The sequence below is a fragment of the Equus asinus genome, unplaced genomic scaffold (genome assembly GCF_041296235.1).
Source record: "Equus asinus isolate D_3611 breed Donkey unplaced genomic scaffold, EquAss-T2T_v2 contig_803, whole genome shotgun sequence".
NCBI classification, from domain to species: Eukaryota; Metazoa; Chordata; class Mammalia; order Perissodactyla; family Equidae; genus Equus; species Equus asinus.
The window spans coordinates 2708743-2732889 of NW_027225520.1; the positions used below are offsets into that span (position 1 = coordinate 2708743).

Here is a 24147-nt window from a genome sequence, read left to right on the forward strand (position 1 = left end):
TCAGAACTATTACAACAGCTGTTAATAGCTGGGGAAATTGCTAGGCATTTGATTAATGGAGCATACATTGGCTTTTGTGATTTCTCTGAATCTATATCTTCAGAAGAGCTCACTTGATTTTGAGGTACTGCTGATAAGCTAAATTGTCCTTGTTTAGCCAGAACTTAAGTTACCAAATATTTAGAAATGTTCTGGCTTGAAATGTGCAACAAAAGGACCATTGGCCTTTTAGAGGAGACCAGAGGAGTCCATATATAAAACAGAGAACTTGCCTTTTTAAAAAAACTTGAGGGAATTGGGGTTGTTTCTTGATAAACTGATTTATCTGCTTTATATGATCCGTTTTCATATATTGAACTTGGGGCCAGCCTGGTGGCGCAGCAGTTAAGTTTGCAGTCTGCACTTTGGTGGCTAGGGGTTCACTGGTTTGGATCCCAGGTGTGGACCTATGCACCGCTTGTCAAGCCATGCTATGGCAGGCATCCCACATATAAAGTAGAAGAAGATGGGCATGGATGTTAGCTCAGGGCCAGTCTTCCTCAGCAAAAAAAAAAAAAAAAAAAGAGGACGATTGGCAGTAGATCTTAGCATAGGGCTACTCTTCCTAAAAAAAAAAAATTTCTGTTCTTCTATTATGATGTCTTTCCTTCTTGCCTCTTCCATCGTCTCAGGCTTTAGATGAGTTTAAAACTAAGAACACAAATTTGAGTCTTTATTATCCATGTTTAAGTTAAAAGACTGTTAAACCTCTACCACAAGGATCACTTCACCTTGAATTCTTTAGAAAATGAAAAATTCTGTGGGGAAAAAACAGTAATATTTTTAACTCCTTTAGTTTTACACAGATTTAGATGTCTGAAGTTAGTATAGAATATTTTTTTGTAGTTCAATAGATAATTATTAGTATTCACATAAATTTTAAAAACACATTTAGCATGCTCCAGTTCGTGGAATTACCTGTGTATGTTGACCAACTAAATATACACCATCTTTTAAAACAATTCTATTTGTAAATTGACACCACCACTTTATGACTGACACACTTGATTATGTTCAAAAGTTTATTAGTGGCATAAAACTCAGCTAGTTTAGAATAGTTCTGAGTCTCAAAATTAAAGTGTACTATTTTAGCCTCGACTTTATCCTAATTTGGAGAATGGGTATATATCACCAAACTGCTTAATTTTCTGATTCTGAGACCAAATACCTAATAGCCCCTGCGTAGAATGTGATACATGCTCAAACACCAGCTAGAGGCCACTTAGCTCTGGATCACAAGAACACTCAGAAGTTTTAAATCACCCGAAACTTAATTCTAATTTTCCTAAATTCTGTTTGTTAAGTGAAGTTTCCTGTTACCAGGAGAGTAAATTGTTTAGTTATCTCAGTCATACAAAAATTGAAGAAACACAACCTGTGTTAAACCTGGCTAATTGTTGGGTCTCCTTGTGTTTATCACTACAGTCTGCCTACATCACAGGTAATCCTGTCATCATTGATGGAGGCTGGAGCTTGTGATTCAGGATCTCCTTGCTGGGAAGGCAGGCCCTTCCTATACACTGTAAACCCGGCTATGAAGAAAACTCACTCATCATCTCTTTCCTATTAATGGAATATTAATGAAAACAAGCCCTTTTTAAGGATGTCATTGTTCACAAGAATTTGATTCTTTAAATATTTTAATCTCTTTTGAAATCATTGTAGCTTAATAACATCACTGCAAAAGAATAGTTTTTAAAATAAGCCTCAATTTGTAAGCATATAAAATTAAAATATGAAGGAAAAAAGTAAGTTTTTTAAAAGAAAAGTGTATTCATTTCTATTTCCAAATATTCAGATGTTTTTGTTCAGGTCTGCATTGGTCTGTATGTGGATACTAATTTAAAATTTTTACACCGTTATAAATGAACAGCAAAGGTAGGAAGGAGTTTGGCTTCACTAACTTATGTTAAAAGAACTATAGACTATTCAGAACTATATGTTGGTCTGTTATATAAAATAAAAATAATCATCAGGTGTTTATACTTAATGGATGTTATCACTTGTAATTAAGTACTATTTTCTTAGTCTAACTAAAAGATCTTTATTAAAATAAACAATGACATTTGACATGAGCCTAAGAAACATAATAGTTAACTAACGCAGTGATGCAGGCTTGGCGAGCCGAGGAGTCAAAAGAAAGATTTCTTGGACTCTCGAGGTCTGGCAGAAGTGCTCTTTTATTAAGAGAATAGCATGGAGTAGCATGGGGACAGGACCCATGGACAGTGAAGAGCTGCAGGCATGGGGACAGGACCCAGGGGCGGTGAAGAGCTGCAGCATGGGGACAGGACCCAGGGGCGGTGAAGGGCTGCAATGGGTTGAGGGTAGGGCTAAATTTATAAGGCATAGGTATGTGAGTTATTTCTTTACAAGACAAAGGAAAGATCATGAAAAAAATGTTAAAATGGTGTCTTTGCAGGTGGCGTCTGGTTATTGGGTGGTCCTAGAACTTTGGGTAAGAATCAGATCAATGAGGTCAGGATGTCCTGTGCTTCCCGGAGGATGATGTAGATCGGTATGTAGGCCAGGACGCCTTGGGCTTCTCTCCAGCGGGCAGCCTTGATCTGCATCAGCAGTATCATCAGTTTGAGGGATATTTTTTAGATTAAGTATAGATTTCTTCACCAAATTCCAGGATAACAGACAGGAGGATATAAAACTTAGAAATAGTCTCTGGATAAATAAATATAAATGAATCATATAACAGGAAACAAAACTAAAGAAAATAAAAGTTCCAAGAAAAAGTTCAAGTAAATTCATGTATGAGAGAGTACTAGGAAGTTTTTTCTTGTTCTTTTAGTTTTAGCGTTTTGTGTTTGTTTTTTATTTGTAGCTACCTCAAAAGACCAAATGGTATGATGCACATATAGATAATAAATGAGCAGTCTTTTCTCTTAGAATGTTAATTAACATTAACAAGGAAATTTTTAATGGACAATGAAAGGATAACATTTTGTTATAATAATTGCAGTGGATTCTAACATTAACTCATGACCCTCAGGGTCAGTTCTCTCAGAGCTAACTGTGAACTATAAAACAGTGTCAACAATAAAAGTAAACTGGAGCCCAAAAGTTCATGTTCTCTAAAGTAAGGTTAATTAATCAGGTTGATGGATCAATGAGGAGCATATGACTGAAAGAAAAGGAAAAATACATTTCACTCCTGTGGTAAGAGGAAGCTGGATGTCACCAGAAGCCTTTCAAGCTTTAGGGAGGAAGAGTCAGTGTAGGAAAATAACCATTGTAGACGGCCTGAGCCAGGTCATGGGACGGGACTTGGGTTCCTCCATCCTGTCCACAAAGGAGCACCTGAGAGACGAGGAGGAGCGGCTCCTGTCTGCTGGGGATGGTCCTGGACACTGTCTGTCTCGCCTGAACAGCGGTGATTAAAACTGGCAGTTGCTTAAAGGAGCAAAAAACAGGTAAGAAATTCTTTATTTCTGAAGGACATGGAAATGCCCCGGAAGGGGCGCGCGCCCAGGCTCACACTCGGGTGGCGGGGTCAATCAGGGAAGGCAGACCCGAAGCGGAAGGGAGGGGAGGGGAGGGGAGGGACGCGGGCTGCCGCCGGCACCGCAGCATCCACGCGGGCCAGCGGGAGGCTCGAGCCAACACGCGGCCGAGGGGACGAGCCGCCCGCCACGCCGCTCGCTGCAAGGGTCCTGTTCTCGCGGCGCCTCAGAGAAGACGCGCCGCGGTGCGCCCGGAGCGCGCGACGGCCCGGCCCGGGAACCGGGCTCCCCGCCGCGGGCTGCCGGCCCGCCCTCCCCGCGCGGCCTCGCCCGACCCTTCCCGCCGGCTCCCCGCCCGCACAGCGCCTAAGGCCGCCAGCGCCGCGCCGCCGAGCCCCGGACCCGTGGAGGCCGCGGGCCCGCCCGGGTCTCCCGCGCCGAGAGGGCGGGGCGCCGCCTGGGGCGATGCGTGCGGGAGCCCGCCCGGTCGTCCCTGGGCCGCGGCGCAGCCGGGTCCCCCGCGGGCCCGCCCGTCCCTGAGCCGCGGCGCAGCCGGGCCCCCCGCGGGCCGCGAGCTGGGCCCCCGAGACACCAGGGTAAGCGGAACCGGCGGGGCCTCAGGGCTTGCGGGCCGGGGGCGCGGAGGCGTGCGCGGCCCTGGGGTGCGTGGCTGTGTGCGCGCTCACTTGTTAGTTGTTGCTGCCGTGGGTTTCTCTCGTTTATTTTAGTTCTTAAAACAACCGGAGGGTGTGGCTCCTGTGGGCCGAGGTGCCGCTGCGCCCAGACGCCGCCGCTGGAGCCGGCACCACTGTCGAGTTGGGGGCGGCCGTGCTGCCCGGGCCTCCCGCGGGGGCGTCAGCGGCCCTGCAGCCGGCGGTGCGGGCTCTGCCGCCGGGGCTGCGTGCGCGCTGCGGGGCGCGGAGAGATGCTCCTCTGCCTTCTGGCTCTTCTGGCCGCTCTATGATCAGATCGCCACGAGAGACTCTAACGGGAGAAGGAAAGCCTAATAGCGTGTGTACACGAGAGAAACCCAGGAAAACAAGTAACTTGCCAAAATGGCCGAGGCCCTCGCCTTAAATGCCATCCTCAGCTGAAGACAAAAGATGTTGGGGGTGGGGAGAGCCAGGGGCTTCAGAGGGTAGGAAGGCAGTTCACAGGTAGGAGAAAAGGAGCAAACATTTGGAAAACAAGTGTTTGGCCACGCAGAAACAGAAGACAGAGGGGAGCCCAGCAAACAGGCTTTTCTAGGCTCCTCCCGCTCTACTGCCTCGTTCTTGTCACACCAAGGTGACATAGCTCGCTTCCTGAGACAGGTTTTTGTATCACTTTTAGGCGCTTAAAGTGAAGGTAACAAGAAAAACCTCTGAGTCTTTTTTTTCTTACAAATAATCCTAAAATAATGTTCATGTTGAAAGAACACATTTTGGGGTCACACATTTTGTTCCGCTTCAGTACACTCTGATGCTTGCACAACAAAATTGCCCGAGAACGCATTTCTCAGAACTATCAACATGTCAAGTGACTGTACTTCCCAGGCAGCAGCCTGTTATCTCACCCTAGAAGCTGGTGTACTTGTTGCCCTAGAAGATTAACAGCAGGAAGCCGCATTTCCTTTAGCCTCCGGTCAAGAAATGGATAACATGAGTGGATAGAGAGAGGCAGATACCCTACTGAGACAAGTCAACCTCTGTTTCCACTGAAAGACTAAAAGCCCTTTTCAACCCCACTCCATCTCTCTAATGGGGCCTCCGCCTGAAGTTATTGCTGCTACAAAGTGCTCTCGTGAAATTCTAGTTTACTGTTTCTCTCCAAGTCAAGAATGTAACGTTTCAATTCAGCAAGTACCCGTGTGTCTTCTCTGGGCCACGCAGGCATGGGGACAGGAGATACAAATATGAATTAAATAAAGTTTCTGCCATTCAGTAACTCAAAATCCAATGGATCAGAATATACCTAACAAAAAATTAGGTAGTGGATTCATGGTATGCTAATGATGTGAGCAAAGTGACTGAATCGCATAATATATTTTCCAGCATATTTTGCCTGTATTTTTATTTTTTAATTTTTTCCTTTTTTTAGGATTTCCCTAGAAGGCATTGTAGAATAAGTGGGAAAAGGTCGATGATGTAGGTCTGAGCCCTGGGGCCTACACCAAAAGTTGCTATCCTGGATGTGGAAGTTTGGCCCTCACATCCATTCCTGCTTGCTTCTTGTATGCCTCTTTGTACAGGCGAAACTGGAAAGCTAAAGTATTTCCTAGACTCCCTCGCAGGTAGAGTTCTGGATGTAAAATTAGCGTCTGGCAAGTAGATGACTTGCCTGAGATTTCGAAGGCAGGGATGAGGCAGAGGCATCTCCCTGCTATTTTTGGCGAATTTCTGTTGACAAGGACGGTGCAGGAGATGCGAGTGTCCAGTCTCCAGAACTGTGGGTGTTGGGAGGGCCTTACAGCAGCAGGGACAGCCAGGTCAGCGTTGTCGTGTTGAAGCACCAGCTCTCTGGCTGTCCGGAGGTGGTTGAGGGAGGTGGGAAACATCTTCTGTGTTCTCTGTCCAGGCAGCTTCCAGATCCCAGCCTCTCTGGGTCTCAGCTACAGTGTTGTTCTTGAACGCTGTAGTCCCTGTGGGGTCTCCTGATTGAGGCAAAAATAGTACATTCCCCAGTGGTTCAGTTACTAGTGTTCTAGAAGTCCTTCCTGGAGGCCCAGCGTAGACCCTGCTCTCTAGCCTTTTCAACAGTTCACTCAATTCCCTGTAGAATCTCTTTCTGCTTAAAATACCTGGAGTGGTTTCTATTTTCTGCGCTGACTCATTAATATGTTTGCTCTGTAGCCTCCAAGAGTCATCTAAACCTAATCTCTTCAGTTTCTTTTGATGGGAAGTGAAGACATGAGATGAGGCCCAGGGGCCTGCAGTGATCTGATGCCTTCAGCTGGGCTGTGCCCTCACCGGGTGCTGCAGACCCCACATTGAGTTTATCCCTGAAGGTATTTGAGTTTGTTACGCATAGACTAGATTATCTCTGACATCTCTTGCTGTACAAATATAATGTAAACGCCTTCTTCATTTAAAACATTTACAGAATGTATTCTGTAACAAGAAATTGTTGAGTATCTGGTTCATGCCCAACTGTTTCCTAGTCCTATTGATAATTGATAGGCTGCTCACAGACCCCAATGATAGAACAGATGTTTCCTCTAGGGGAAAGGGTTTACATCTTTTGCACACAAAGCCTAGGAACACAGTATGTGGGGAATGGAGCTGCCTGTATATGCACTTGTGTGAGGCGGTGGTGTTCTCAGTGTTTTTAGAGTCATGTATCCTGCATGTTAAAGAAAGCACAATTATGATAAGTTCTAAAGAGTTTTTAACAGCTTTATAAAGTTATTAAAGATATCTTGTTGATATCATAAAAGCTCTTTGCCTTTTTCGAAATCCATTCCTTTATTTTTCTGTGGTTTACATGAAGGACTGAAAGGTTTGAATTTACCAGTGTCCCTTCAGCACATGTATGCTTTCTTCTCAGGGAAAATCCTATAAAAGGAGGAGAAAGCATTGAGGGGACTATTTTGGGACTGCATGATGTACTTAGTACTTTTTTAAGATTTTCTGTGACATAGGCATTTTCACCATTTTACTGATGAAGAAACTTATCTGTACTGGTTAAGTAACTTGCCCCAAATGGCCCAACTAGGAGGCAGTGACACAGGATTTACAGTAAGGATTAATCCCATTGTCCTCTAACCACTCCGCATCTTGCCGTTTATGGTGTAGTTGATGCAGATATACACAGAGTTCCCTACAGACACATTCTCTTTCACCTCTCATCCTTTAATCCTGTGGTTTCTCTGCCTGTACTGGTCTTTATTTTCTTCACAAGAGTGGGTCCTCTTTCAAGGCTTGACCCCAGCCAAGTAGGCAATACCTCCTTTCTCCGTTTAACTATGTGACTGTACTTCTCACATCACAATTAAATTACCTTGAGGTAACACTAGCTGCTATAACAGATAAACTCAAAATCTCAGTAACAACACAGAGGCAGCTTATTTCTCCCTCATGGAAAGTTCAATCAGGTGTTCAGCTAGTGGCCTTCTACTCAGTGATTCAGGAACCCACACTCTTTTTATATTATGGCTGTGCCATCCCCTAAGACCGTCGAGTCCTTAGTTTCCAGGCAATGGACAGGAAAAGAGAGGGTATGTGGAAGACTGCATGAGAGGTTTCTTACAAGTGAAGAGTAGAAGTAGCAGACATTGTTCATGCCCACGTCCTGTGGCCAGAGCTCAGTAACATGCCACACTGACTTGCAAGAGAGGCTAGGAAATGTCAAATACCTGTGTGCGCAGGCAGCAGGGGAAACTGGTTTGATGAACACATATCAGTCTCTGTGCCTCCCTTAAAGAATAGAGACTGCATCTCAGTCATCTTGGTATCTTATCCAGTGAAAGTCTGATGAACGTCACTGATTTTGAAGTGATGGGGTTGCTGTCTTATGTGCCCCAAATTGAAACTTACTACATTCTATTATAGTTGCTTAAGGAATGATCTGTCATTCTCTGATTAGGTTTTAACCTCTGAGTAGAGGAACTATGTCAGACTGTTTACTTTTGAATCCCCAGCACAAGGACTAGAACATAGCAAGAGCTTAATAGATGTTTGTCAAATAAGTGAGTGAGTCCTCAGAGAGAAGAAAGAGGGACAGAGCTAGTCTATGTGGAGTTAGGAAATACTAATTGACAAGGTGACTTGTAAGTTAAATGTTGAATGACTGATAGAATTTTACCAAGTAGAGAGAGCAAAAAGGAAGTGCAGGCAGGGATGGTAGTGGTGTTGTGTTACTGTTTTGTTTGTTTCATGGGTAGAAATTTAGAAAACAATCACATGTTTATAAGCCCAATTTTTTTTAATTCGATATTCAAATATTACAAATGAACTTCAGGGATGGGGAGGGAAAATATGCAACTTTACAATGTATATGATCTCTATTGACTAAAAGGGTGGTCCTAAAAACCTTGGTATTGGTCTTTAGCTACTAAAATTGTTATTTTCGGTTTATTTGTTGAGATATATCAATACAAAGGCAGTGTTCTGGTTGTGTGTCCTCTGAAGATTTTGCACCATGTCAAGAAGCTAGGGAGATAGATATGTGTGAGCCAAAGGTCCCTCATCACTGCTCCTCATCAGAACTTCTCAGAGCTGGCTCTGCGTCAGAATCACCTGTTGGATTGGTTAGGGTGCTTTTGGCTGCAAGTAACAGGATATTTGGCCAAAATTACTTTCAAAAATACAGGTTTAATTTTTCCCACACAACAAGATGTCTGAAGGTAAGCGTGTCCAGGGTTTGTTCGGTCCCCAGTGATATCAGGCTCTAGGTCACTTTCTATGAGCCAATCTTGCCTTTTTCTTCATGGGTGAATGATGGCTGCTAGAGTTCCAAGAAACATAGTGCCCCTCCACAGCTCCATTTCCACACACACACACACACACACACACACAATTTAAAGGCACAAAGAGGAGAGGGTTCTCTTGCTTCCCTGTCTTTTTATTAGGAGTCTTACCCAGTGGCCTCCAATAGCCTTGCTCACAAACTTCATTGGACAGAGTGAATTACGCTCAGCTCTGAACCACCAGCCGGCAGAGAGGAATGGTGTTAGAGAGATTGATTTAGCCCAGTCGTGATTTACCCCTTGGGGTGGAGGAGGGCCCCACCGGCATGCCTGAGCAGTGGTTTTAGGTAGTTAGTAAGTCCTGTCTGCCACACTTGGGGGGTTCAGTCTCTGGAGATTCTGATTGTAGTAGGCCTAGAAATAATATTTTAAACTTTCAATTAAATGCTTTTTTCCTAGGTGAGGAGAGAGATTACAAAGGAGAAAAGCAAGTACTGGGTCCTTTCTTACCTAGGGATAATTTCCTTTCATTCATATCTCATTATACAGTGTTTTACTTTACGTGTCTGTATCAGTTAACCAAACAGCAGAGCAGTTGTTTTTCTCTGATAACTTGGTCCCATGTGGTTGGCACGCTAACACTTTCAGATGAGGTCGTTCTTGTTCAGGGAAACATTCTCAGTCGTTTCAGTACTTATTTATCAAGGACATTTTAAGCCCTACTCTTCACTTGATCTGAATTCGTCACGGCTGGGCAGTGCTCCTTTTGGAAAATGAGCCTTAGATCAGAGTTGGTTAGCAGGACCCAGGAACTGGAAGGTTTCTGTATGTTCTATATAGAAGTACTGCGTGAGACTGAGAACCCCCCCTTTCAACACGTGAATGGATAAACCCCGAAGGTAGGTGATGTTTATCATTGTAATCATTATAGAAGGCTTCATGAACAGTCCTGGAGATGCTCCTTCAAATGTACGAATACAGCACATATTGTACTCCAGCAATATATGTAAATTCTCAATAAGAACATCCCAGTAAATGTTGGACAGTCCATATCACAGACAACAAACAACAGGAATAATCAGCCTTTATCCATGTAATGATCTTTTAGCAGTAATTCAGTCGATAGCAGTAAGCCTTTGGACATTTGCAAATCATAGTTCTTTTATTTCCTCTGAAATATTACTGAAAGCACTTTTTTTTTTTTAAGGAAGATCAGCCCTGAGCTAACATCTGCCTCCAGTCCTCCTCTTTTTGCTGAGGAAGGCTGGCCCTGAGCTAACATCCATGCCCATCTTCCTCTACTTTATATGTGGGACGCCTGCCACAGCATGGCTTGACAAGTGGCATGTCGGTCCGCACCTGGGATCCGAACTGGGGAACTTTAGGCCACCGAAGTGGAACGTGTGAACTTAACCACTGTGCCACCAGGCCAGCCCGCAGAAAGCACCTTTAAACATTTAGATTAATAAGATAACCTGAAAAAGAGAAGGCTGATTTAACAAACATCTCCTCTATGTGAAAGCGTGTTTACAAAAGGGTTTTAATTGTGCTTCACTTGCCAGAAGGAGCAGGGCAAGTGATAGGCTCCTTCAGCTCCACCTTTTCTCTGTCCCATTTGTTGGGTTTCAGGAAAAGGTTTCATTTGGTGAAAGATTTTTGGCTTAAGAAATATTTGAAAACTGCTGTAGAAGATTCTAGGCAGTTCTCCATTTTCTTAACCACAAAAACAAAAATGACCTTAAATTGTAGCGGGTGGGATTAAGTTACCTAAAGTCAAATGACGAGATTCTATCTCTGAAAAATAGTGTTACCAAGGAAAGCTGTATTCCTTTTCTCTAAAGCTTTAAGAATTGCATAAATTTTTTCAATGTATTTTAAATTGCGTAAGAAAGTCTTCTTGTAAAAATCCTAACAGTACAGAAATATAGAGAATGAAAATGAAATTTCAACCTCTTCAATTCCATTTTCCACCCCAAAGGCAACTACTATTAACAGACCTTTTTTCTCTATTTACATCCATACTCATATACAGAACTGCTCATCTTCTTGATGTGCAGTTTTCTCTCAGGTTTGGAGGAAAGACTAAGGAAACTGTTCAGGTCCACAGCTCTATGATTTTGGTGGCATATATCCATAATACTGGAAAGCAAAGCTCAAATTGAGCCAAGATTGTTTCTAAGTGTTTGGGTCAGTCCTGTAGGAAATTCTGTATACTAAGAATGCTAGAGAGTCAGCAGCCGTTGGCGTGTGTATGCAGGTGACACCTGACCTACTGACCTACATGCAAGTGGACAGGCAGATGGTCTTAGCAGCCACGTCCCTGGGCTCAGGTCAAACCTCCTTCTTCTATTGAAATCTGTATTTGAGTCACAGAATTTGATTAAATTCATGTTATTTACTGAATTTATGAAATCTATAAAATTTCACCATTTGACGCAGGATAGGTTTTTTTTCCTAATATAGTGTACAGGTTGTGATATCAGTCTGAATAAGGCACTACCTTGATGGAGAAGCAGAAAAAAACTTGTTTCTGTGTATAGGCGCTTTTATCTAAAATATCTTCCGAGTTCTCAGTGTAATTTTCTGATAAACAAAAATCTCTCAAAGCCTCTCAGCTTAACTGGATTTTTTTAAAAGAAAACCTCCTTAATTCTTAGAATCTTAAGACATGGTTAAGTGGCAAGGTGTCAGCCAGTTAACTATTAATTGAGAATATGTAAATAATATTTGTCATGAGAATAGGACAAAAGTTCTTGTTCCATTCATTTTGTCACCAATGTTGTACAACCATTTAGGTTAGTACAATTTTTTATTCATAATAAACTCTATTAACATTTCTAACAATGGGAAAGAGTAAAGCTGAACATAATACAAGGTAGAAAATAAAAATATTTGTATTTGCTTGTAGAAGATGTTTTCAAACTTCTTGTGGAATGTGTTTTCAAACTTAGAATTAACTATGAGTATATATGAGTGGGATTTTAAATAAAATATTATAGCAAAAATGTAAAAATATAATGTAGTGATTTGGTAGAGATGCATGAAGTCAATGATACAGATTAAAGAACCAACTCATTTCACAAGTTTTTACACGGTTTTACTGTGAGGCTTGGCTGACATTGGCTATTAGTTGAAAAAGTTACTTAGCTTCTCTAGGCAGTAGTTTTCTCATTTGAATGTTAAAGAGATTAGACTAGGATATTTCTAAAGACCTTTCCAACTTTTTTTATACCATTACCCTGTGATTCTTAATTTCTTGGAAACCACCTAGTTTCTCTGAATTTCCCCACTTTTTCATTTTTCCATCCCAGATACTCAGCATCTCAGATGCTTAACAGCTCTCTTAAACCTTCCCTGGGACTGAGGACTTCAAAAGTCTTCCGTGAACACAATGAAAAAATAATTAAGGTCCATTAACTAGAGTATTTTATTTAACCAACATTGTTTAAAAAAAGAGCATTTCACTTAAATTTATTTTTTGGATAACTGACACCTATTTTATTGAATACCAGATTTTTGCTTATTTTAACATTCTCTTTAAAGAAAATCTCTAAATTGTATTATATATTTTAATGCCTTTAATAACAGAAAATATCTCCACATCATTTTCTTTTCTTTTCTTTTCTTTTTCTTGGAGATGTAGAATCACCTTTCTAAACATCTCTTATAATACTGGGGATCTTTCAGGGCAGTTCAGGTATGAAGGTTCTTATGAAGGATGCATTTGGTGGCAAGTGACAGGAACCCAGCTCGAACTGGTGAGGAATTAATTGGCTCATCTAACTGAAAGGAGCTGCTTCTAGGTGTACCAACAATATGAGTATTAATCTGGAGCTCTCTCTCTCTCTCTCTCTTTGCATATTCAGAATCTGCTTTGCTCTATGATCATTCTTTGGAAGGCTTTTCTTATATGTCACAAAGATTGTCAACAGCAAGTCTGGGCTTAGCAACTCTAAAAGAAAGCAAGCTCTTTCCCAGTGATTCCAGGAAACACCATAAAGCTGACTCTCATTAGCCAGGTATGAGTCACTTGCTCATGCCTAGAACAGTCAGTGTGACCAGGGAAGGAGCTCCTCATTGTCTAGGCCTGTCCCCCTCTCTGGAACATTGGTGCAGTAGGGGGTTGGGGAGGTGAGGATGACGTGAGCCTCACATGAACCATGGATGGAGACTAGGGGAGCTGTGGATTCCACAAGAGAAAATTAGTGTGCTGTTGCCAAAAAAGGAGGGGAAGAGACACTTGGCAGGACAAAACTGTAAATACTCCTGTGGAAAAGACATTTATCCCCACGTTTTGTACACCTAGATTGCTCTTTTCCATCTCTTTCACTGTCAGCTGTCACTCGTGCTGTTGTCAGTTTGCTTCTTTACAATCTCTTCATTCGTTTGTTTTAATTTATAACGTCTTATCTTCTGAGGGTTTGGAAACCAGATGAGCAGAGTCATTAGAGTTGTTTTCAAAATAAGAGTTAATGGGCTCTGAATGAGGACTGGAGAGCCTCTCTCTGAGTAAGGGGTATAAACTTTCTACTTTTTAATGGATTTCATCACATTTCTTTTGGCCCTTCAAAAGTCATTTCTGGGGGCCAGCCCTGTGGCCGAGTGGTTAAGTTCACACGCTCTGCTTCGGCGGCCCAGGGTTTCGCTGGTTCAGATCCTGGGTGCAGACATGGCACCGCTCATCAGGCCACACTGAGGCAGCGTCCCACATGCTGCAACTAGAAGGACCCACAACTAAAATATACAACTGTATACTGGGGGGAATCTGGGGAGTTAAAAAGCAGAAAAAAAAAAAAAGATTGGCAACAGTTGGTAGCTCAGGTGCCAGTCTTTAAAAAAAAGTCATTTCTGCATATTTTCTGATTTCTTTGCCAAAACTGCTTTCTTAATAGGTGATATACTATTGTAATTTTAAGATCCAATGACTATGAACAGTAAATGCCATGAACACGGTTGCTTTAAGTAAAAGTTACATTTTTGTGATTTTTCTAAATTTAAGTGGGTTTCTGACGATAGCTTACGTGTTCTTTTGGAAATGAAAACAGCAGAGAATAAACAAAGCTGAGCAGCTGTAAGTTGCTTTACTGGACTTACTAAAAGACTGGCATTTTATTTTACCTTTCCTCTTTGTAATACTGCTCTGATTGCAGATAAGTAGTTTAGCATTCATGGTGGAGTTTAGGGGAGAATAGGGAAATTTTTTTGAAACACAAAACTATGTATTTCCACAAATATCATATACTGTGCAACACACCAAGTTTTGATCATTTATGTTAAAAAGGACCAGAATAACATTAATAAAATAAATTCTCAAAGGCTTCATTTTAGTCAATAGTTTATCTCTACTAGAAATAATCAGTTGTACTTGTTGGCTGTTTAAAAATACTCTTCGTAAGTAGCATAATTGGCTGATTTTGAGAATTTGGTGGAGGTAGTTCTAGTGGCGCTGCCCAAGAGTTTCTATGTAATTCTACTAAAGAAAAAGGTGAAGAAATGACAGTGGTGAGTGTTACATCCACCTAATCAAGAAGCTGGCCTTGACAGAAAGAAGTAAAAAATATGGTCAAAGAAAATCAATGGGCTTAAGTAATAAATTCTTCAAGGTTAATAGGAAAAGCAGAAGGATTCTTAGAGATTTATGATAATTAGAGAGAAGGAATATGAGTGGCTTATAACCAACACTGTTGGATGCTTATCGTGTGCATGGTTGGAACTACTCTTGTCTCCATTTTGTAGATAAGGAATTAGTTAGAAAGAGGCTAAGCGATTTGGTATATGATGGAGCTGAACTTCAGACCCAGGTTTGTCCAACTCCAGAGCCAGCAGACCTGGTCACTTACTCTGAGATGAAGGGTCATTCTCTACAGAGGGTAAAGGCCAAGCCCCATGGTTTTGGACGTGATATTCCAAATCTCTACCCTCCTCCCCCGTTACTCTCAGCCTCCTCCTACATGCAAAGTGGGAGCAGCAAAGTTTCCCTCACACCCCACTGGCTTTCATGCTTCTATGCCCTTAAGACAAGGGTTTTCTGAGCCCAACATTTTCCTGTCAAAATGCTGTTCTTTCTCATTATGAGTCTAAATTTTGGAGTAAGTTTTTTAATTCAAAAAATTATATATACATATATATAATATGTCATCATATATGCATATGTTTATTATACATAATAAAAATCAAGCTGAAGGTTCTTTGAGATGCCTTTCTGGCTAACACTGTGTTTTGTAAGGAAGAAAAATGGTGGTGGTGATGGTGGTCGTGGTGGAAAGGATATAATTTTCTTTGAAATTTTAAATTCAAACATCTTGGCACTTTGTTAAACAGAAAATGATTCCTTGAGGCAGGAGTCCTGTCTAATTAATCTTTGTCTTTATGGCCTAGCATAGTGCCTGGCACATATTAGGCACTTAAATATGTGTTGAATTAGATTTTCCCTTATCTTACATAATTTTTCCTTTGGTCCTACCTAGGTTTGTAGTTTGTACCTCTACTATAATATTCATCATACATGTTGCATTAGGAATAACTTTGGTTACTAGTAAAAAGAAAACTTGACTAATAGTGGTTTAAACCATTACCTCAAAGCTTGGCAGCCCAAGACTGATGCAGCAACTCAAGGATGTCATCAGGGAACCCACTCCACTTCTGTACTCTCTTTGGTATAAGGCTTTTTATTCTCTTGGTGGAAAGAGGGCTGCTGTCCCCCAGGTAGTGTATCTACATCCAAGGAAGGAGAAAGGGAAATGTTAGAGGTGAAAAGTAAACAGTATGATTCTCAAAAGTCCTTCCCTTATTATTTGGGAATGAAAGCCCTTCCCAGGGACTCCCACTTATGTCTCATTACATAGAGCTGGGACACATGGCTACCTCTAGCTGCAAACATGGCTAAGAATTGGATTATGTGGCTTTTCAGCCTCTATAGCCTGGGCAGCCAGGGGAGAAAAGGTTGAAGTGGGTGTTTACGAAGCCAACCTTGTAGGTCTGCCCTACAAGTTTTTAGTTACTTGGTATAAGTTTATGTTTCCTGGCATACCATAAGCCTATGGCAAACAAAGAATGTGTTTTGGCAATCTTTGAGTTACCCATAATAACCAGCAGGAGACTACCATAGCACTTATAGTGTCTAAGACATTGTGGCTACTCAATCAATGTTGTATTTTTTTACTTTAATTCAGAAATAAGAGCCGGGCAGGAATTAGTGACTCTGGTTTCTCTGAAAATGATGGAGTCCATAGATTTCTCTTTGGTGACTCATTTCCTCTATCAACATTGGAAAATTACCTGGAGCTTTCCTGCTTCATCAAGTTGGCCCATTACAGAGGACAATTTAACAGTAATATTGCCTGGAATGTGTAAAGTATAACTCAAAAAACAGGATGGGAGAGAAATCATGAACATATGATGGTCAACAAGGGCTTTTTTAAGAGAGATAAAAAGGTAGATAAGCAATAGGATAATATATTGTAATCAAAGAAAAGATTAGCAATTGAAAGTTAAGAATAATCTAAAATATCTTAGCCATTCAGAGTTCTAAGGGGAAAAATAAGTACAATTCATTCCTTTAAATGGCTCAAATTGCTGTCTGATTCATTTATTTAAATCCCAAATTGCTATTCTATATCTATACTGTTTCTCCTTCAGAACAGATCTTGTTCCTTTTCCCTCTATCATCTTACTCTTAATTATCAATCATGGAGAATGAAGATAAGACAATTGAACATGAAGATTTGGCACCATCCACAGAGATGAATAACATAGCCTCTACGGATCAAGAAACCCAGGTAAATCTGTGATCAAGTGTAGACCGTCTCAACCATTTCCTTAAGGAAGGGACTTCCAAATCTATGATAGCAACGTGTCCTCTTCGTTCTCTGTCACTCAGTTAACAATTCTCCCATTCTTAATCCCCAAGCTTGTACAGTAGGTGTGACTACCAATTTTCCCAGTCATTTTAGCAGCTAGCCCTACATAAAACTGCAGAAATAGAGAGCCTGTGAAATGCTTTGTGTTCGCAGCCTAAACCCTAGAATGCTTCTGGTTTCTTCCCTCTCTGTTTTTATTGCTTAAATTTAAGTAGATGAATGAATGTGAATTGTTTTTCATCACAGATAGTTATTTTTTTTCTGAACCACTTTGATATATTTACCAACTATTGCTTTGAATCATATCTTAAATAGGCTAATTTTTAAACAGTATTGCAAATGTAATGACATTGTATGTGACTCAGGCATTTATAATGCTACAATAGTGACTCAGTGGTAAACACCCCTAAGAGAGTTCTTGTTCCAAGCAGTAGCTGATTAGCTAGAAATGAAGCTGTATATTTCCCCTATGAACTGTTACCCTTAATTCTAATAATGGAAATTTTATTCGTGATGTGGTGGCTCAGTGAGTATAAAAATGGACAGCAAATATACAGTTTTAAGTATTTTTTTAATTGCTTTAAACACAGGAGGAGACAGTTATGAACCTCAAAGGTACAGAGGGAAATGAACCAACAGAAGGAAGTAACCTATTGAGTAGCAGTGAAAAAAGGCTGCAGGAAACACCAACTGAATCAACTCATTTGCAAAGACTGAGACAAACATTTGCTTGCCTCCACATGGTTTACTGGATAGAGTGATAACAAATGGTATGTAAATGGTACGGGTGAATTCAGAAAGATGGTAAAAGATGAAGTTGTCATATAATGAAAGATTTCAAATAATATGGTTTAAAGGACAAAAAGAAGTTTATTTCTCTCACACATAAAAACTACTAGGTGGGGTCAGCCAGGTGATGTACTGGTTAAGTTCACATGCTCCCTTTCAGCAGCCCAGGGTTTCACCATTCGGATCGTGGGTGCAGACGTAGCACCCCTCATCCAGCCATGCTGAGGCAGCGTCCCACACAGCAGAACTAGAAAGATCTTCAACTAGGATATACAACTACGTACTGGGGCTTTGAGGAGGAAAAAAACAAGAAAAAAGAGGAAGATTGGCAACAGATGGTAGCTCAGGGCCAATCTTTCTCACCAAAAAAAGGATACCTTAAAACCATATTTAAAAAAAAAAGAGGGGTCGGCCCCATGGCCGAGAGGTTAAGTTGGCAAGCCCCACTTTGGTGGCCCAGGGTTTCACCAGTTCAGATCCTGGGCGCAGACATGGCACCACTCATCAAGCCACACTGAGCGGCGTCCCACATGCCACAATTAGAAGGACCTACAACTAAAAATACACAACTATGTACCAGGAGGCTTTGGGGAGAAAAAGGAAAAATAAAATCTTAAAGAAAAAAAGGGGAGAGTAGAAACAGGTGGGCTTCCCTTCTGAAAAGAAAAAAAAAAGTTACTGGGTGAACAATTCACAATGGTATGTGTCTTTATTCCACACAGTCACTAGGGGCCCAGGCTGAAAAGCTCCACCATCTTCAACATGGAGGGCTTCCAAGAGCACTGTGGTCACCACCATTCCAGCTGTCAGAAAGAGGAAAAGAGCAGAGATCAAGGACCTTTTCCTCTTCTGCGTCAGAGTAATCTCACAGGATTATGTTAGACCTCCAATGAGAAAAGTGATTGAGAAATCAGTTGTAAACAGAAAAGCATTACATAAATGTTGGTTGTTATTACTGTTAAGTAATGCAACTAAGGTTTAAGCCAACACAGCTACACTTCCAAATGTCACATCATTTTATAAGGAAGAATCCTCGTTTGCAATTCAATTTATTCCCATAGAGCTGCTATTACTTAAAACATTTGGGAGGAGTGACGTCAGCAATATGGCTGAGTGAGCTAGTCCCTTCCTCGCTCTCCCTTTTGAGTTATAACTAAATGGACACTTACTGACCAACAGAGGAAACCCACACAGCACAACAGGATGCCTGAGAGACACACGCAGCTATAAATCTGAGGGTGGGTGGACTGGCCCCCCAGGAAGTGATGGAGACAGGTGAGCACACCCTGTTCTCCCCGCTAACCCTGTGCATGCAACACGAACACTCCAACCTGGTGCAAGCACCTGGAAAGTGGGAACACGCAGCAGGGCAACCATAAGAGGAGGCAGCGGTAACCCTTAGCCTGCACTCGTGGTTGATCTCCCAGTGGAGAGAGGGAGCCCACCACACCCCTGTGCGGTAAAGGAGCAGCCATAGCCCAGGTCCCAGCAGGGAAGCCCTGACCACCAAGCTCAGCAGCCCCACGGACTGCAGATCGTAAACAGGGACCTCAGCAGATTTCCAAGCTGGGGCAAATACTTCGCAGGTGTGCATGAATGCTCACAGTGCAGCTGTGCTCCCAAAGAGGTAACCAGTCCAGGCAACTGTGGGAATAGGTGTGGCAGCTTTGAACCCACATGCACTTACTTTCCTGGCGGGGAGGGGGAGCCCACCATGCCCCAGGGCTGTCAAGGAGCAGCCATAGCTCAGGTCTCTGCCTGGAAGCCCTGCCCACCAAGCTCAGTAGCACCACGGACTGTGGATCATAAGGGACCTCAGCAGATTTTTGTGCTGGGACAAACACTTCCAGGCACACATGAGTGCTCCCAAAGAGGGAACATGTCCCAGGCAGCTGTGGGAATAGGTGAGGTAGCTTTGAGCCCACTGGTGATCACTTTCCGGTGGAGAGGGGGAGCTCAGAGTGCCCCTGAGGCAGCAAAGAGTGGCCCTAGCCTAGTGAGGAAGCCCCGCCTGACAAGGACAGTCCACACAAGTGCCTGAATGCATCCCAGGCTGGGGCAAGCACCCATAATACCCCCACAGCTTCCAGCAGATGGGGTACGGCCAGAAACACTACTCCTGCTCCCCGCTAGCGGTAACAGGGGGAATCTGCATCCTAAGAATACCACAAATGCCACAACAAAAGATTAGTTCATCAAACACCATGAGAAACTGCAGCAACAATTCAGACCAGGAGGAAAATGACAATTCTCCAGAAACCAACATGGAAGATACAGAAATATACAAGCTAAATGACCGAGAATTCAAAATAGCCATCATAAGGAAACTCAACGATTTACAAGAAAACACAGAAAGACAGTTCAAGGAGCCCAGCAACAAAATGGATCTCTTCACCAAAGAGATTAAAACTATAAAAAAAATCAAGCAGAAATTCTGGATATGAAAAACACAAATAATAATCTAGAATCATTAAGAAATAGAATTGATCTTATGGAGGAAAGAATTAGTCTTCTTGAGGATAAAAATGTAAAAATTCTACAGGTGGAGGAGGAGACAGAACTAAGATTTTTTCAAAATGAAGGAATTCTTCAAGAAATATCTGACTCAATTAGGAAAAGCAACATAAGGATTATAGGTATCCCAGAGGGAGAAGGGAGGGAGAAAGAAGCAGAGAGCTTATTCAAAGAAATAATTGCTGAGAACTTCCCAAACATGGGGATGGTTTCAGATTTACAGATAAACGAAGTTAATCGTATGCGCAACTTTATCAATGTGAAAAGACCCTCTCCAAGGCATATAATAGTAAAAACGGCAAAAGTTTGGGATAAACAAAGAATATTAGGAGCAGCAAGGTACAAGAAGATAACCTACAGAGGAAGCCCCGTCAGGCTTTCAGCAGATTTCTCAGCAGAAACCTCACAGGCTAGGAGAGAATGGAATAATATATTCAAAATACTGAAAGACAAAAACTTTCAGCCAAGAATACTCTATCCAGCAAAACTTTTCCTCAGATACAATAGAGAAGTGAAAGCTTTCCCGGATGAACAAAAGCTGAGGGAGTTCACTGCCACCAGACCTCCCCTACAAGAAATAATTAAAGATGCCCTCACACTGGCAACAAAAAGGCGAAGGTCTACAAAGCTCTGAGCAAGAAGGTAAATAGACAGACATGATCAGAAACCTGCAGCTCTCTACCAGAATAGGAAGGTAAAGACTCAATTACAACTTAAAAGAGAAAGGGAAAGAAAGCATCAGAAGCAATGATAAACACTTCAACTTAGCCACAAACTCAGGAAATTAAAAACAGAGCATTGTGTAACAGCAATTACCCAGAAGGGGAGAGGAAATGGAAGGAACTTGCTTAGGTTAATGGCGATAAGAGGCTATGAGAAAATGGACTGTCTCATCTCCAATATCTTTGATACAATCCTCACGGTAACCACTAAACAAAAAAATCAGAGCAAAACCACAATTCACAAAGAGAGAGAACTGAGAAATCCCTCTTGGAAAACCAACAAAATGAAATGGCAGTCAGAAATGCAAAGGAAGAGAAACAGTGGAAACATAGAACAACTAGAAAACGAGATAAAATGGCAGCATTAAGCCCTCATATAACAATAATCTCTCTAAATGTAAATAGACTGAACTCTCCAATCAAAAGACATAGAGTAGCTGGATGGATTAAAAAACAAGACCCAACAATATGCTGCCTCCAGGAAACGCACCTCAGCTACAAAGACAAACATAGGCTTAGAGTGAAGGGATGGAAGACAATACTTCAAGCTAATGGCCAACAAAAGAAAGCAGGGGTTGCCATACTTTTTATCAGACAAGGCAGACTTCAAGTTAAAAAAGACAATGAGAGACAAGGAGGGGCAGTATTTAACGATAAAAGGGAAATTCCATCGAGAGGACATAACACTTATTAATATATATGCACCTAGCACAGGGTCACCAAAGTACATAAAGCGATTATTAACAGACCTACAGGGAGAAATTAAGAGCAACACAATCACAGTAGGGGACCGCAGCACCACACTTACTTCAAGGGACAGATCATCCAGACAGAAATTCAACAAGGAAATTGCAGATTTAAATGAAACACTTGACCAGATGGAGTTAATGGACATATATAGAGCATTCCATCCAAAAACAGCGGAATATACGTTCTTCTCAAGTGCCCATGGAACATTCTCAAAGATAGACCATATGTTGGATAACAAGGCCAGCCTCAATAAATTCAAGAAGATTGAAATCATCCCAACCATCTTTTCTGACCACAATGCTAGGAAGCTAGAAATCAACCACAAGAACAAAACTGGGAAAGTCGGAAATATGTGGACATGCTATTGAACAACCATTGGATCATTGAAGAAATCAAAGAGGAAATTAAAAAATAACTGGAGACAAATGAAAATGAAAATACAACATACCAATTCTTATGGGATGCAGCAAAAGCAGTCATGAGAGGGAAATTCATAGCAACACAGGCCCACTTCAACAAGCAAGAAAAATCTCAAATAAGTAATCTTAACATACAGCTAACAGAGCTAGAAAAAGAAGAACAGATAAAGCCCAAAGTCGGCAGAAGGAGGGAAATAATAAACATCAAAGCAGAAATAAATGAAATATAGACTAAAAAAGCAGTAAAAAGGATTGATGAATCTAACAGCTGGTTCTTTGAGCAGATAAACAAAATTGACAGAACCTTAGCCAGACTCAACAAGAAAAAAAGAGAGAAGGCTCAAATAAATAAAATTAGAAATGAAAGAGAAATTACAACAGATACGGAAGAAATACAAAGGATTATAAGAGACTATTGTGAAAAACTGTATGCCCACAAATTTGATAACCTAGAAGAAATGGATGGATTCCTATACTCATATAACCTCCCAAAACTGAATCAATAAGAAACAGAATCTGAACAGACCAATCACAAGTACAGAGCTTGAAAGAGTAATCATAAACTTCCCAAAAAACAAAAGTCCAAGACCAGATGGCTTCTCTGGAGAATTGTACCAAACATTCAAAGAAGATTTAGTACCTATTCTCCTCAAACTATTCTGAAAAATTGAAGAAGAGGGAACATTTCCTAACACATTCTGTGAGGCCAACATTACCCTGATACCAAAACCAGACAAAGACAACACGAAGAAGGAAAACTACATGCCAATATCACTGATGAACTTAGATGCAAAAATCCTCAACAAAATATTGGCAAACTGAATACAGCAATACATTAAAAGAATCATACACCATGATCAAGTGGGATTCATTCCAGGGATGCAGGGATGCTTCAACATCCATGAATCAATCAGTGTGATACACCACATTAACAAAATGAGGAATAAAAATCACATGATCATCTCAATAGATGCAGAGAAAGCATTTCACAAGAGCCAACATCCATTTATGATAAAAACTCTCAATAAAATGGGTATTAAAGGAAATTACCTCAACATAATAAAGGCCATATATGACAAACCCACAGCCAACATCATACTCAATGGGGAAAAACTGAAAGACATTCCTCTGAGAACAGGAACGAGACAATGGTGCCCACTCTCACCACTCTTATTCCACATATTACTGGAGGTTTTGGCCAGAGCAGTTAGGCAAGAAAAAGAAAAGGAATCCAAATTGGAAAGGAAGAAGTGAAACTTTCACTATTTGTAGATGATGTGATTCTATATATAGAAAACCCTAAAGAATCCACCAGAAAACTCCTAGAAATAATCAACAACTACAGCAAAGTTGCAGGGTACAAAATCAATTTTAAAAAATCAGTTGCATTCCTATACGCTAACAATGAACTAGCAGGAAAAGAAATCAAGAATACAATCCCATTTACAGCTGCAAGAAAAAGAATAAAATACCTAGAAATAAACTTAACCAAGTAGGTGAAAGATGTGTACACTGAAAACTATAAGTCATTACTGAAAGAAATTGAGGAAGATGTAAAGAAATGGAAAGATTTTCCATGCACATGGGTTGGAAGAAGAAACATAGTCAAAATGTCCATACTACCTAAAGCAATCTACAGATTCAGTGCAATCCCAATCAGAATCCCAATGACATTCTTCACAAAAATAGAACAAAGAATTCAAAAATTTATATGAAACAACAAAAGACCCCAAATAGCCAAAGCAATCCTGAGAAAAAAGAACAAAGCTGGAGGTATCACAACCCTGACTTTAAAACATACTACAAAGCTACAGTAATCAAAACAGCGTGGTAGTGGCACCAAAACAAACAGATCAATGGATCAAAATTGAAAGCCCAGAAATAAAACCACACATCTATGGACAGTTAATCTTTGACAAAGGAGCAAAGAATGGAGAAAGGAAAGTCTCTTCAATAAATGGCGTTGGGAAAACTGGACAGCTACATGCAAGAGAATGAAAGTAGACCATTATCTTTCACCACACACAAAAATTAACTCCAAATGGATTAAAGATTTGAATGTAAGAACTGAAACCGTAAAACCCCTACAAGAAAAAACAGGCAGTACACTCTTTGACTTTGGTCTTAGCCACATCTTTTTGAATACCGTGTCTACTCGGGTAAGGGGAACAAAAGAAAAAGGTAACAAATGGGACTACATCAGACTAAAAAGCT

The 24147-nt window shown here is 41.2% G+C and overlaps 2 protein-coding genes and 1 long non-coding RNA gene across 17 annotated transcripts in view; all 3 read left to right on the forward strand.

Moving 5' to 3' along the window:
• LOC139044382 (dehydrogenase/reductase SDR family member 6-like) overlaps positions 1–3467 on the forward strand; it is a 30480-nt gene extending 27013 nt beyond the window's left edge. For 7 of the 14 annotated variants that reach the window (XM_070503891.1, XM_070503893.1, XM_070503890.1 and 4 more), the window contains one exon: positions 1465–2114. In XM_070503891.1, the coding sequence (XP_070359992.1) occupies positions 1465–1518 (54 nt within the window). In that variant the 3' untranslated portion in view covers positions 1519–2114. Of the gene's footprint in view, positions 1–1464; positions 2787–3345 lie in introns of those variants that run through there. The other 7 variants (XM_070503885.1, XM_070503883.1, XM_070503884.1 and 4 more) reach the window with 4 other exon arrangements.
• Positions 3468–3893: 426 nt separating this feature from the next.
• Positions 3894–24147, forward strand: part of LOC139044380 (sodium/hydrogen exchanger 9B2-like) — a 54606-nt gene continuing 34352 nt past the window's right edge. Inside the window, exon 1 of the mRNA XM_070503876.1 lies at positions 3894–4090. The gene's annotated coding sequence lies outside the window, so the exon portion shown is untranslated. The remainder of the gene's footprint in view (positions 4091–24147) is intronic.
• On the forward strand, positions 6341–20973 carry LOC139044383 (uncharacterized). 2 transcript variants are annotated; one of them, XR_011501334.1, is made up of 4 exons: positions 6341–6480; positions 16519–16658; positions 17330–17509; positions 18251–20973. It is a non-coding gene; the product is annotated as an uncharacterized lncRNA (long non-coding RNA). The 2 variants fall into 2 exon arrangements; XR_011501333.1 differs by lacking the exon at positions 6341–6480 and having other exon boundaries at positions 15117–16658.